The sequence below is a fragment of the Protobothrops mucrosquamatus genome, unplaced genomic scaffold (genome assembly GCF_001527695.2).
Source record: "Protobothrops mucrosquamatus isolate PMUCROS unplaced genomic scaffold, P.Mucros_1.0 scaffold549, whole genome shotgun sequence".
Taxonomy (NCBI): domain Eukaryota; kingdom Metazoa; phylum Chordata; class Lepidosauria; order Squamata; family Viperidae; genus Protobothrops; species Protobothrops mucrosquamatus.
Window position 1 is genome coordinate 187,753 of NW_015386853.1, and position 16,224 is coordinate 203,976.

The 16,224-nt window shown below is 36.1% G+C and overlaps 1 protein-coding gene across 1 annotated transcript in view; it reads right to left on the bottom strand.

The window, feature by feature from the left end:
* Positions 1-16,006, bottom strand: part of SPATA13 (spermatogenesis associated 13) — a 42,607-nt gene extending 26,601 nt beyond the window's left edge. Inside the window, exons 1-3 of the mRNA XM_015817035.1 lie at positions 14,539-16,006; positions 4,101-4,171; positions 2,782-2,910 (exon numbers count right to left, since the gene is read on the bottom strand). Coding sequence (XP_015672521.1) covers positions 2,782-2,910; positions 4,101-4,171; positions 14,539-16,006 — 1,668 coding nt within the window. The remainder of the gene's footprint in view (positions 1-2,781; positions 2,911-4,100; positions 4,172-14,538) is intronic.
* Positions 16,007-16,224: the final 218 nt, after the last annotated feature.

Sequence of the window (16,224 nt, forward strand, 5' to 3'; positions counted from 1 at the left end):
GGGTGCCCCCACCCTCTGGAACGAACTACCCCCCGAGATTCGGATAATTCCGGATCTCCTTACCTTCCGTCGCGCCCTCAAGACATGGCTCTTTCAGCAAGCGGACCTGACCTAGGGTGGATTTTATACTGGGTTTTTTAGGAATTTGAAAGACGCAACTCTAAATTTGGTTTAATTCAGTTTTAAGGGGGGGATTGTATATATGTTTTGGTTTTTAAGTATGTTGTGCGCCGCCCTGAGTCCCGTCGGGAGAAGGGCGGCATATAAATTAAATTAAATAAATAAATAAATAATAAACTCCCAGAATTCCTGAGTCAGCATGGTTGGCTCAGGAATTCTGGGAGTTGAAGTCCATCAATCATAAAAGAGCTGAGGTTGCCTACCCCTGAACTAGATCAGTGTTTCTCAATCTTGACAATTTTAAGGCATGTGGACTTCAACCCCCAGAATTCCACAGCCAGCATTGCTGGCTGTGGAATTCTGGGAGTTGAAGTTCACATGCCTTAAAATTGTTAAGGTTGAGAAACACTGAACTAGATAGTTCACTAATAAAACCCTCTACGTCCCATTTTCCTTGTGGGTCCTATACAAGCACAAGGAGTTTACAATGTTTTCTAGACATTTGTTTGCAAGCATTTCAGCTTTTTATTAACACTGGTAGTAATAAAGTATTTACTTCAAGCCTACATCCAGTAAATATACAACAGAACAGCAAACTTTTGCTGTAGAAGAGAGCCTGGGAGAATAGAGTATGTGGGAAGCAGGGGGGTGAATCATAGGTAAAAACTGCCCATCTTGTTGAAATTGTAAGAAAAGTAACAATATAATGAAACAATATTTGTGATGTTTCCACAATGGGAAGTTTAAAAATAATAGCCTAGTTTTTCCCCCAATAAATGAACAAATACTGTAGTGACTGTTACATTGTTAGTACAAAATGCTGCCCTTAAAGGAAATTAATATTAAAGTAAATAATTCAAGAGTGGGAGGGTTTTTGGTTTTTTTGCAAAACTTCTATATTTATCTGTGAAATAAAAACAACTATCTTTGCAAATATTCAAAGGCAAGAACAGAGAACATTTCTAAACAAGGTATCTATACCAGAAACCTATGGATAATGCAACTAGACCTATTCAAAATCTACTGAGTTCAGTGAGACTTATTGTAAAATATAGTTTTATTTACATGAACTCCACTATTCGAATCCACATACATCACTCACACAACTCAAAGTCTACACATTTACAGACTTTGTATCACAAATAATTGTATGCATACATTCACAATTTGAATTCTGAGTGAATGAAATAAATGTATCTTGTTAAGAAAAATTATTTCCCCTTTTTTTGGTTATGTCTGCAAAATTCGTTTTTTGGTTACAACGTGCCATCACACAAGCAACATTTAAGGGTGGGCTGTATGTCTAAAAATATAAACATACTTTTTAAAAAACTGCAAGTTAAAAATAAGAATTAAGTCCATGTGTGTCATTGATATAGCACAACACCCTATAAACGAATTGCAGATGGGTATCTTATAGTTATGCAATGTGAGGTTGCAAGCTCTTGAGAACATTTGCAGACAAACTGTTGTTTATAACATTCCTTCTTGGAATTGTAACACAATAATGTATAGGTTCCAATATTATAATTTGATTTGTATCTTCATTTTGTTTTTTAAAAAATCAATAGACCCTTCATATTTCTATGTTATTACTTATACTTTCATAATCAAAAGGTCAAACTTTAGATGAATGACTGCAACAAATAGTCCCACAAATTAGGGTCATGATATATCAGATTATTGTGACTTTCTTAAAATGATTTTATAACGATGGTTGCCTGTTTTGGTTTTTCTTCTGACATAAAAGTTGGATAATGAAAAATAAAAGAATAGACATAGGTAGCATCACAAAGCAATTCTTGCTTAATACATAGAGGAATATATAACCACTCCTCTAGATGATCATATTATGTACATGATAACAAGGTCTTTGATTTTCAATAATTATGTTAAAATACCAATGAAATAATAACAAACATTTATTATGCTTTTAAACTTTTGTAATTATGAAAATAGATCATATTCTAACTATCTAGGCCTGATTCATGAATCATCATGAATCATGGAGGGTCTCTTGTAAATCTGCATTAAGTTGCTTATATAAATGCTCCAATTGCTATTCATAAATGTCTTAATACTCTGAAATATCATGTTACTTTTCTTATAATGCAACATTATCAGTATGTTTTATTACAGAATGAAGAAGTGCATAGTAAAAGAGAAATATCTTAAAACCTCAAATAGAAGCATCAACATTCGGGGGGGGGGGGAAGTTAGTATACTATTGTGTACAATTATAGAGCAAGGATTATTTATATAAAAGTATTCATTAATCTGATATCATGCTTTTAGAAGAATAATTATGTGGTGGTGATTTGGAAGAAGCAGAAAGAAGGAATAGGAGTGTCCACTATGTTGAAGGTTACAGGGAAGAAGAGAAGGATGATCTTTTGATTGAGTTTTTTTCAGTGAGTGAATTTTATTTCTTACTTGTGCAAGGAGAGCAGTTATTTCTTCTGTTTGGAATAAGAGTATCATTGACTGACGTGGTTACTGTCTCTACCCAGCAGAAGACACCCGAAAACCCAACCGATGACGTGTTCAAGGACTAAATTGTCCCCCTCCGAACCAGAGTGACAGTAAGAGGTTTCTCAGGTAAAGGACCCTTAGGTATCGTTGTCTTAGAAGACCTTACCTTTTTGAAGATTAACGGTTAACCGGTAAATCTGAGAGGGGCCGAGGCCGAGATCTTTTTCCAGAACCCCATCTTCTGGTTGGGACTTTTTGAGCATCTGTTTTTTCTTCATCTTGGAATGGAAACTTCTTCCAGTGATCATCAGTAACAACCTTTTTTTCAAAGGTGAACAAGTCAGATAAACCAAAAATACTTTAAAATCATATAAGGATTTAAGCTGTTCTAAATAGGGTCTATATATCATGCAATTTCCATTTCCGTTTATTTAATTTAACAAAATTTATATGGCCACCCAATTTCTTCTCAGGGACTCCATGTGGCTCACAAGGATAAAAACCCAATATAAAAAAAAAACAATAAAAAAACAATAACCCCCACCCCTGGCAACAAAAGTAGAATAAGCCATTTGATGAGATTATACATATACAATCAATCATATTTGATAGCAAATGTGATAGACTGTGGTAAAACATTAATAGAAAAAAGCCAATGGCCAATTCATAGACATTTTTCTTTTGTTAGGAAATTTTACCAAAATATAAGCATTTTTTTTTAAAAAAGGAGATATTTATCCAGTAGTTTCTAGCATCATGTGACCAAAGCATAAAATAATGTTTTCAGATCTGTGATTTCCTGTGTGTTATAATTATAATTCTTACAAAGATCAAGTTGACTGTGGAATTATAACTGATGCAGTCAAAGGTGTCCTCAAGAGACTCATGAAAGAGAAATGATGACACATGTATTAAGACATGGCTTATGGATTTCCATCATATGTTAAAATGTACTTAGGGAAACTACATAATTAGTTATTTGTGCAATGACATTATAACATGTTTTGTTGCAAAATGCAATGGTTATACAGTATCTCCAACCGTTTGCTCTTAACTGAGGGACATTAATATTGAATATTGGGGAAGTTATGGGTCATTGTATGACATGAAATATATGGCTATGGTGATTTGAAATTACTTTGGAAAATAGCCAAGATACATTAATGACTTGCTATCTCATTTTCCTTTTGTACTACTGTTATCAAAAGTGAACCTTATGCTTCACTCTGCAACTTTCTTGCTAAGTTGTGAGTTCCATGAAACACAGAGATTTAATTAAGAGGACACATGCATATTGTTAAATTCATTTTCTTAGCTATTTTTCCAATTAATTTGCAGAAGATATTAGGTTTATTCATCATGATAACTCTTTTTTTTATCCATGTTGGCTGAGCAAGCCAGAAAGGGCTAATTCGTAAATCATGGCTTATGAAGCTTAACTCTTGATTTACATAATATGCTTAATGGAAAATGAACAGATCATCCCTATCCACCCCTGCCATACATACACATTGTGTCTCAGTGCAATCTGTGAAACTAGAAACTATCTTTATATTGGCAGATGATTTTGAAACCTTATCTGATGGGAATGAATAGAAACAATTAACTCAAAAAGATTCTAATATCTATAGTTAAAAGAACATGCCTTCCTTTGAACAAAATCTACAGTACTCTTCCTTAATCCAATAACCTCCAGATACGTTGAATTTCTATTCTGACAATTCTCCAGCTGGCATAGGCCCATGCCATCTGGGAGATCACAGTAACTAACATAGCTAGAAGCATCTGGCTAGAGAAAGTTGGCTTGAAGCAAAGCTATAGAACAGTCTCCTCAATAATTTGGTGATACTTTCCAAAGGCCAAATGTCGCTAACAATGGGGCAAAGTGACGACTTACATAATTATAGTTGCTCCTTACTTGAAATAGGCAGCAAGTTGTCATCACAGTGAAGATATGAGAAGAAAAAAAGCAACTACTATGCTGTCAACTGATCCATTGATCTGAGTTTTGCTTATAACTAACTGAAAGAAAAGATGTTTGAGCAACATTTGGACTACGCAAGTAGGGACCCTACCAGTGGTCCAAAATATCTTTTCCAATCTGATACCTTCCAAGTATTATGGGGCCACAACTCCCATAATTCACTAGCTAGCATGCCTGGGAATGGCCTTTCCAGTCATTTGGAAGGACTCAGACTACAGCAAATGATAAACATTCCAATCAGAAAATACCAAATTTTGGCAATCATCTATACTTCCCACTCACTTGCTAATTTCACCCTCTGCTAGGATTTCAAGACATAATGCAACATATTATTAAAAATAACATCCAGTTAGAATATATATTTTCAAGTCCTAAAGATATGAAATTGTTATGGATAAAGATAAGCAAAATATTGCAAAGGCTGTAATTTTAAGCACCATAACTGAGGAAAAGACTGTACTGAGCAGTCTTACTTCCAAATACTTATACAGCCTGCACTCTGAACTGTCCTAACTTTCACCTGCTTATTAAGAAACAACTCCCTGCATGAGCCTTACCTCAGGCAAACAAGTCAGCAATAGACCTGGGTAAGCCACCTGATGAATGTTTAATTGAACATGCATCCCCCTATATTCAGAGTTACTCTTGAATATATCTGCATAAGACTGCAGTCAGACATCAACTTCTCTGTGTTCAAATGATTAACCCCTTCCTTTATTGTACATCCTTGTTATGTAGTACAGTATTAACAACTTAAATGTAACTCTTCAATGGTCTACTCCCACTCTCCCAACAGTTGGCAGCAATTCATATTACAGAACTTTCTTCTTCTAAACGTGTTATCTGATTGAAAACAGCATAACACTGAAGTTAAAAGTAGTTATACTAGTTTACACTAGTTAAACACTTGAAATTATACACCAGACAAGGGCAAGCAAATCAGAAAGAAAACCTTTCCCAAGAGCATACCTTAGCATTGGACACAGTCACTGCAGACCCACATAGACATTGAGACATTAAAATATTGGTTAAAGTCATCCTTCTGTAATTTTCATTTCATTTTAAAATGAGCTGAGTAAAAAAAAAGTACACCTCCTAACACAACTCACAGACTAATATGGTCATCTCCATGACCTTGTACCTTTAAACTAGAGAAGGACACGTCACATGTCCTCTTTTATGTGCTAATCCATTATTGCCCTAGTGTAAGCAATAAAACCTAGTGAACAACTGGAAAGATTACAACCAGCTACATTCTGCTCAAATTATAATAAAAGTACAGCTTGTTCTCCATTCTCTATGCAGAAGCCCAAATGAAGTCTGTTTATTAAGTTGCTTTAAATATTTTATTTCATTTAAGTTACTAACAGTGCATTATTATCATTTCAAAAAGAGCTAGATCTAAAATGTAATATATTCTATTCAGAATAACAGAACAGCAGAATTGGAAGAAACATTGGAGGTCTCATAGTCCAACCCCCTGCTCAGGTAGGAAACCCTATACCATTTCAGACAAATCCATATTCAATCCATACTGAATAATGTTTCTGTTTATGTGTCATTTCTGCCTTCCAACTATGTTGGAAGTGCAGTTCCCAGAATCTCCACAGTGGCTGGAAACCTTAGTTGTTAAAACCCGTCTTGGTTGTTATAGCATAGCCCATCTGTAAAGCACATTTGGAGAATCCATGGTGTATATGTGCATGTACACATAGACCATAAAATATAGTGCATAGATCATAAAATATAGTGCATAGAGGGATCAACTGTCTCAACCTTTTTTTACCTTCATTATGCATTTTCAGACTGTGATTAAGCAGTTCCCCTTCCCAAACTGCTCCCATCCTTTAGACCTTCCAGAAGGGTATTAAAACTTGATTTTGCTGGCTAGCTAAGGGCCCCGAGGGGGACACTCACTGCTGGAAGTGGTTGATGGGATAAGAAGACCTCCTCCCCATGCTGTCTGTCTCTTACTCCTGGTGTTTTGTTTTTAACGGTTTAAAATTTTTAATTTGCATGATTTTAATATTTTAATTATTTTTCTATTTGTCTTTTCATAATCTGTAAGTTACTCAGAGTCACCTTATAAGGGAAAGGGCTGACATAAAAATGTAATTAATAATAAAATAAATTACACTCTGGGATCATATAAACTGGCAACTGATCAGCTTTCCATTTGTTAAGGTTTTTTTTTAACATCCAAAATAGAAGAATAAAATTACCTACGTATCTTACCTACACTAATTTCTCTGCAGCTATTGACAAGTCACAAAATATAATATCACTTCCAATCTATAACCTAAATAACTTGTTAATTGTTATAAAAAACCAGTTAATAGCTGATTAAGGAAACATGAATTTGTAGCTATATCAAAATATTTTGATATTTAACTGCAGTTCAACTTTGTATTAAAAAATTTAAAAGATTCTGTTTCCTGTAAGCCAGACATGTCAAACTTGCAACATCATGTGACGTTGCGCAACGTATTGGGATGGTTTTGCCATTGCCAGCAATGGGGTGGGCGCGGTTTCCGGATGACGCATCCGGCCTGCGGGCCAGCAGTTTCACACCCCTGCAGTAAGCCAACAAATCAATTGTCAGTACCTTACACAAATCAACAGCCATATGACAAATTTTAATGCAAACTTATTAAACAGTGTCATTTGGCCTTTATGTTGACAAGTTTTTGAAACCAAGTTCATTGAGCTTCAAATTCAGAAAGTTGTTTCCAAGATATCAAAATTTAATCCTTTTCCATTTTTAGCGGGTTTTACAAATATGAGATGGACCAACTTGAGCCAAATTAAAAATGTTTCAAGGTTCTCTGCCAGGAAATAACCCATATCTTCTTCAGGTGACTATGGCTAATATATTCCAGATCTTATGTGCTGCCATAATCTTTGGAGATGATTTTTTTTTTAAAAAAAACAATTCTTGGAACTATGAGAAAACCCATAATTTTTCATAGCTTACCGTAAACTCTGTTTGTTAGTCTGTTTCCAAGTAACACTCAGAGTAATGAATAGCCTGCATTTGGCTTCTCGTTTCTTGTTAGGAATTGGGCTTCTGCCTCTCCGGTCATTTAAATGGGTTCCATCATTCAGGTTAGCTCTTTCATAGTCCCTTCTTGTTTCATTCCTCTGCACATTTCATCATTTTTTTCTTGACTGATGATTGTGTCAAGGAATGCAAAATTCTTAGCATTCAAAGTGGAGAAGGGACAAGAACACTGCTATCATTAAAATCCAAATGGATTTTTTTCCCTTTTCTCTGATTACTCCTCTAGTCTCCTGATACTGAAAAAGAATGATCAAATTAGTGGCTTTAATGTTTCATTTTCACTTGATGGAAACAAAGAATTCATAGAAAGATTTGTAATCTGTGATGCAGCAATGACCTTGCCTCCCATACTCCAGATGGCTTGAAGTATTTGCAACATGAACAGGGATTTTTTATCTGTTCCTAACAAAATGCTTCTAGGACAACTGGCAAATGAGTTCATATTAGCCACGTAAATTTTCATTTACTCATTTGTCCAAATCTACTTTTATTCTTACCAATCTAAATTGTAAAATTTGAAGAATATATTTGGGAATATAATTCTTTAACTTAAAATCTAGGGGAAATAGCTGTGTGCACATGTAGTTTTTACACACACATGCATAATCTAATAATAACAATCTGTGTTTTTTATAAATTTTAGCCAATCTCGCCGGTGCTAGATGCCATCTGTAAAACATTTTAATTTGGTTTTCTTTATACGCAGTTGATAACGTTAATTTGCAATTTACATTCCAAGTTCTTTCCCATTCATCTAGTCCTATACTTCTGCCTATATTTCGGGCCCATGCTATCATCAGGCCCTTTACTATTTCTTCTTCGAATTCAATTTCTAATAGGGGTTTTTGTTAAAAAAATTTCTCCCTTGTTTATCAATATTTTATCTAATTGCTGTAACGTTTGATATATCCCATAGATTATGCATGTGTGTGTATTTCAAGGCAAGGTAAGGCAGCAAAATATCTAACACTCTTTTGTCCTATTTTTTTTTCCACAACAACATCTGACTTCACGTCTAAGGCAGGACTAGGACTCAGTCTTCTAGTTTCTAAGGAAACACTTTAACCACTATACCAAACTGGGTCTCAGTTTCTCAGATGAAACATTATAGTCACCAAGAGACAAAGCTGATTCAAAGCCACAAAAAATAAAGAGTTGAGTGATAATTAGGTTTATTGTCTACATTTAAACGTGTGAAATCTAGATGATGCAACTGCACCTTGTGAAGTCAGCTCTACTGCTCTTCTTCTGCAACAGCTGACAGAGAGGAAAACTAAGCTGGCTTCTGCATCCTTATTATGGATAATGATTAATTCATTTGCTCAATTGTTTAGTTAATAAAGGTCACAGGCTTCATTACAGATCTAATTATATTGTAGTGCCTGAATGAATCTTGCCTACCATCGCTTGATTATATTTTTCTGTAAATTAAACTTCATTATGAAGTTTATTAATCATGAACCTGGGTTATCAAATCACCATCTGCGGGGAGGGGGGGAATGATGAAAACAGCATTGTAACACCAGCCCTGCTCCTTCTTTTCTACATGTATCATAAGATGGCATGGTCCCTAAATAGGGAGAAGCTGCCAGAAAAACGCTGCTTTTGTCATTCATCATTAGCATTTGGCAAGCCACAAACAAGCCAACATGCTGCAGCAGTAATATTGGCTTACTGTACAATTGTTATAAGGAATCAACATGTATATATGTTGTTTTATTCATTTATTAGCAGATTTTTATTCCATCTTTATTATTGAGTTACTTTATATATAATCCAAGGCAGTAAACAGTCCTAATGTTCCTTCTTCTTCCTATTTCTCCCACAATGACCTTGTGAGGTGTATTGGACTCAGAGAGAATGAGTGGCCCAAAGTCGCCCAGCCAGTTCTTTATGCCTAAGGCGGGACTAGAACTTACAGTCTCCTGGTTTCTAGGTCACCACCTGTAATTATTTACAACTAATATGATTAATAATAATAATAATAATAATAATAATAATAATAATAATAATAATAATAATAATAATAATAATAAAAATGGAAGGGACCTTGGAGGTCATCAAGTCCAACCCCCTGCTCAGGCAGGTAACCCTATACCATTTCGGACAAATGGCTGTCCAGTCTCTTCTTAAAAACTTCCAGTGTTGGAGCATTCACCGCTTCTAGAGGCAGGTTGTTCCACTGGTTAATTGTTGTAACTGTCAGGAAGTTTTCAATTTGTTTTTTTGATGTATTTTTCACTTAAAAAACATTTTCTATGTGTTTTCTTCCTTTGACAATGCATGTATTTTTTAAATGTTTGTAAGGGTTTTCTTCCATTTCTCTGCATTCTTTTAAAAGTAATAAAAGACTAACTTTAAAAAAGACAAATTGTTGTAAGGATGAAATGGTAATTAAGTTATATTTCCATTAACACTACCTGTAATGAAAATGTTACTATAACTCAGTAACTTATAAATTGAGCTCTAGTTTTTCAGTTAGGATAGATACCTGACATATAATATTATCGATATGCATTATCAGGAGTATGCACTTATTTTTATAAATATTTCAGAGTTGCTTTTTGGCCTAGAATGGGCCTTCAGAGCAATTATAGTTTGTAAACTTAAAAAAACATATACACATAGCAAAATATACAGTGGAAAAATAATATTTTTTCTGAGAAATAATGTTAATATAGTCAAATTCACTTAAAAGCCATGCCTGGGGGAAAATATCAGTAACTTGTCTAAAGAAAAAAGAAGGATCCAGCCAAGATCATCAGGATTGAAGCTATCAAATCATACCTGCAAAACTCCAGTCAGCCACCAGAGGGCAGCAGAGTTAGAGCTTTGTGTATCTCTCTGCTGCAATCTCATTATTGCCTGGAGTTTGGTAGTCCAGATCTAGAATCTCCAATCAAATGCTCACACAGTGAACCTATATACAGGCAGTCCTTGACACAATTGGGACCAGCATTTCTGTTGCTAAGATGGTTGCAAGTGTGTTGCACATATTTTATGACTTTTGCCACAATTGTTAAGCAAATCACTGCAGTTGTTAAGTGAATCACGTAATCAATATACAGCATATCCCAGCCCTGATGATCTTACACATAGAGGGAAAAATGGAACTAAAGGCTACTTTTCATTCAGCCAGATATCATCCTTTGCCTTGTCTTACTGTGTTTCCAAAACTGAACAAATAGCAGATCACATCTGGTGATTAAAAAACAAACAAACAAACAAACAAACAAAATAGTGGGTACTCCAGGCACACCTTATTAAAAGATTCTGTAAATCTAATGGGAATTGCAAAATTCCCAAAATTAAGGGGATTTTCTGGATAATTAAAAGTTTTAGATGTCAGAACATCATAAATTTTTGAAATTTGAACCTGTCAAGTTTCCATGCATACCACTAGGGGGCATGTTGAGAATACAAACAGATTGATCTCCAAGGCAACACGGACAGTTTTCCTTTTAAAAGAAGTTAATAAAATTAATGGAGAGCTTTAATTTTCCATCCGCTTCATGAAAAACGTGGATTTATAGGTTCAGTGATTATGAATGTGCTGATTTTGCTACATCAACACCAGTAAGTTAAGTGCTCTGTGTTCGTTATAGCCGATACAGATTAACATTTGAATTTTGCTTCAGAACTAGGAACACAAAACCTTTCAGCTTTCATTTCAATTTTTTAACCCCTGTGGAGAAAGATTCATTCCATCTATGGCTTCTCCATTAAATCAGTAGCAACAGTATTAATTTACTACAATCTAAAAACTGTATACTATTGTTCTATTATTGGTTTAGTTAGTGGCTGAACACTGAATTTCCCCAAATCCCATACTTTGTATCCTTTTACCTGGATGTTGGAAATTATATCCTCCTGTAGTTTAAACCAGATGTTCTAACCTGGGACCTTATAAGGCAAAGTGCGAGTTCTACCCATTTTGCTATGTCAAATAAATATTCCATCTGATTTATGCATCTCTGATTGATCTGCTGAAGTTTATTCCAAGGAAGAACATGCATGGGATTCAGAGATGAATGTATATAAAACAGGTTCAATACAAAAAAGTTATCCATTAACTTTTCAATACTATTCTGTGGTCCTCTCTTTCATACAATGAGACCCCAGCTATGGAAATAAAGTCTGCATTACTTTCTTTCATTTATCAGTACAAAGTCACTGGTGAGGGTAGGGACTTAGAAATTGACATGAAAGCCAGCTGGGGCATTTGGGGCTGGTTATCCTCACTTAACTCAATACACCTCACAAGGTGATTGTTGTAGGGAAAATGGGAGAAGGAAGGCATATTAGGTATCATATGTTTACTACCTTGAGTTATATATAAAAAAATAATTGAGATGGGATAAAAATAAATAAATCAGATGCAACAAGCCAAAGCCAGATAATTTTTCACGTATCAACAACATAAAACATTTCAGAATAAACTTGCAGAGTCTTCACACAGTTTTAGGTAACTGCTCTAAATAAGCAAGATAGGATAACATCTAAAAAAGTGGCACAGCACAGATTCGATGACATAGCCACAAACAGGAGGAAAAAATGGTTTATATAATTCTTTTCCAGTACACTTTACTGCATCAGTGATGGAGCTGTTAAATTCAGTAAAGAAGTTTATGAAATCTATAGTTGTATTATAGTCACAGAAGGAAGGAAGGAAGGAAGGAAGGAAGGAAGGAAGGAAAGAAAGAAAGAAAGAAAGAAAGAAAGAAAGAAAGAAAGAAAGAAAGAAAGAAAGAAAGAAAGATGCCTGTCTATCTCAATTTATATGGAAGCTTTTAAAAGCTTTCTGAAACATCATCACTGTCAGCGTATGTTGCAAGTTAAGAATGGTAGTTAAGAAACAGGAAACAAAATTAAAAAAAGCAGTTAAGTTTAAAGCCACAAGTTGTTAACTCAGTTTCCTTTTCCTGTTCTTCCACACACTTCTCGTATTTAGCATAGTTCTACTCTCAGGCTTCAACCTTCAAACTTTACAAGAACACTGAAAAGGCAAGAGATTGTAGATGGCAATTGGAGGACAAGGGCAAAATGCTTTTAATAGGATTGAATTCAGAAAAGGTCATTTTTAGAACTCGTTGGTGTCCGAGACTTGGAATTAATGACATCCGTTTTAAGTTCGGTAGGACATTTCAGTGTTCCTTGTCTTTAAATGTAAAATTTTTTAGTTTTGCTTACGGGTTCAGACCCATAATTTTAGATATTACTAATTTCAACATTCTTTCTGTTGATTTTACTATTTCCCCCGAAGCAGTTTCCCTATGAGGAAACGCTGCAATATTTAGGTCTTTTTAGTCTAAAAAAAAACCAGGAGACATCACTGAGATATACAAAGGCAGTGTGGATAAAGTGAACGAGGAGAAACTATTTTCTCCTTCCCCAAATATTAGACCTAGAGGTCACCCAGTGAAATTGAATCCTGAAAGCATCAGGACAGGCCAAAGGAAATATTTTTTATACCACATGTAATTTAACTTTGGAATTCACTACCATGAGAGGCAGCTTGGCTGGTTCAAGAAAGGATTGGATCAGTTCGTGGAAATCATGGGGATCCATGACTATCAGCCTTGATGATAGTGTGATTGTCTCTGAAGGCCACTTGCTGGGAGACCAGGGGCTTCCTGTGTAGTTGGGTGGCTACTGTGAGAAGGGACTGCTGGATTAGATGGGCCAGGAGTCTAATCCAACAGGACACACTGCTTATGTTCTCAGGACACAGCCAAAAACAGTGACCACAGCACTTTTCTTACTAATACAAAATAGCAATAGCAAAAGCAATTAGACTTGTATACCATTTCATAGTGCTTGGCAGCCCTCTCTAAGAGGTTTTACAGAGTCAGCACATTGCCTCCAACAATCTGGGTCCTTATTTTATTGACTTCGGAAGGATGGAAGGCTGATTCAACCTTGAGCCAGTGAGAATCGAATTGCTGGCAGTCGGCAGAATTAGCCTGCAATACTGCATTCTAACCACTGTACCACCACGACTCTTAACGCCACCACGGCTCTTAAAATGTTAAACATTTTAATGATTACGAGTTATTTGACGCTATATAGATTAGAGCTGCTGAGAGGAAAGAAGCAAAATGTAAGGAAAAAACAAGAAAGTTTACAAAAATCAGAATAATTGCATTATATCCCAGATGATACTTTATAAATTGGTGATAGAAAATAATGGTATCCTTACTTCTAACCAATGCATATTTAAATCATTTACCAACATATATTGCCATTTAAACACAATATATGCCATATATGCTATACTGATATTCACATATACATTATGCATTTATAAGCTTAACAAGTTTAGGGCTGGTTGCCAGATCAGTTACCAGTTTATTACCATCAACATAACGGACATGTAGTTTGTACTATATGTTTTCTGTCAAGAATCCAGCAATCTTCACTAGACCTGCTTGGTCTTGATCCTGCCCCAAGCTTCTAACCTTGTGAAACGCAATAAAGCTGTCCTTGAAAATGTCTATAAGCAACCTTTCCACTAGAGCTATTATGATTCTTGTGTATAGGGAAGCAAAATAAATTAGAGCTACTTTCATTTTTAAAAAAGTTCTATCCATGGGGATTTATTTCTGCAAAAATAAAGGAAAGCATTCTAGGAAAGAATTTTATGTCTATCCGTGTTCTATCGATTCGGTATCCTGTTGGTATATTTCGTAATGGCTAACAAAATTTTTCACCGAATGAAAGGAAGAATGGAGAAGGAAGAAAAGTAGTCGTGAGTATCGATTCAACTCTGAGTCGACTCTTACCGACGACTACGGTGACAGAAGTAAACATAGCAGTATCATGTGTCGAACGTGTGAATCCTGGAAGCAAACAGGACTCCTCTTCCCCAACTTGGCAGACGACCCCTCCCCTCTTCCCTCACTTTCCACTGAGTTGAGCGACAGGGTACTGTACCGGTCTGGACAATGGACATCCATACTGCACTTGATGCTTTCAGCACTAAGACTCTGAGGCTTGGGAACAGTGGGTCTAGCAGGATGGTTGGGGGGCTCAGTGCTGTATGTAAATAGGCTGGAATTTTTTGATCCATCAAAATCTTCATGGAAAACTTCATCAGGAATTGACCCAGGGTTCTGAAGTGGAGGTGGTGAACAAACCAAGTTTGAAAGATTACAGGATGACATCCTACAGCCAGTAGCATCAACATTTAATGGAGATGGTGATCCAGCAGAGTCATCCTCGGAGCACTGGGTGCTGTACCTGGAAGGAGCTGAGGCTGGGTGACGCCGGGATGACAAACACTTCTGCCTATCGTTCTCAGTGCTGCTGGAAACCCTGCGGGAATAGTCCTCATGGAGCCTGCTGTTTGGTCTTGTCTTTTGGTTCTGTTCACCAGGGGAAGAAGTATCAGGCCTAGGACAGTCCTTCTTCAAAGCACCATCAGTTACGTTACTGACAAGTTTCAAAACTCTGTCAAAATCCTTCGCTCTAATTGGGCTCTTCCAACGTTTTGATTTCCGCTCTGAGTTCCTGTTGGTTTTGTCTGAGTCAGTTGACGACATACTCGTGGTTCTTGGCAAATGCTTTTCGTTTACAGCTTTCAGGTCGGTGAGGTTTGAGGTTGACTTCCTTTTGAATGAACTCTTTTTGAGAAAATTCAGGTTATCACTGCTCTTACTCCTCCTGTAGATCACTTTGGGACATTCTGGATCTTTTCCTACAATTTCACAAATCTGGGATTCCTGCATGACAGGGGAGACTATTTTGGTATTGCTCTGTGGGTCCTGGGTTCTATCACCATCTAATAAATTTATACGGCCAGTTGCATAAGCACGCCTGATGCTGCGTGATCGATGAGTGTTCCTCAGGAAGGAATCTTCCTCTCCATCAGAATTATCAGAAACCACTGTGATATCACTGGCGCTGTGCAAGTCATGTAAAGGTTCTGAATAAGAATACCTGTTTGTTTGAACTCTTACCGTTGTATTGTTTGGAATGTATTTCCTGATTTTGTTCTCTGGCAGGTTATCCTTTAAGCTATCTGGATCCTCTTTGGCTGGAATTCCTTGGAGAACTGATGATTTTAACTTCTTGAAAGATCCCATTTTTTTAAGGGAAGACAAAGCATTCCATGTTGACGAGTTCCCCATAACTATAACTGAACGAGGTCGTTCTACATTGGAGCTGGATCTCTTCCTAGGAGTGGGGAAAAAATGCATTATTTTGGAAGGACTGGTTTTATCATCCTGATTGTTATTTCCATTTTTGTTATTTGTGCTGATCCCCCCATTATGACATAATGAGGTAGTATTGCTCCCTGATTCTTTATTATCCATTACTATACAGATAACAGAGGTGGCATTTCCCAAGCCATTCTGCCAAGTTGTCATGTTTTCAGTTTTTGTACAAGAACGTCAGGCGTCATAGTTCACGTTTTCTTGATCTTCATCTCCTCCATGCTGAAGCCTTTGTTCACCTGTACATTGTTCAAGCTCTTTGTTCATAGATATTTTCAGTGAATTCAGCTCTTCGGTAGTCTGCACTGCCTGCACACACAAAAAAATCAAAGTCAGTATTTAGGATTTTTTTCTATTCAGAAGAGAGAGAT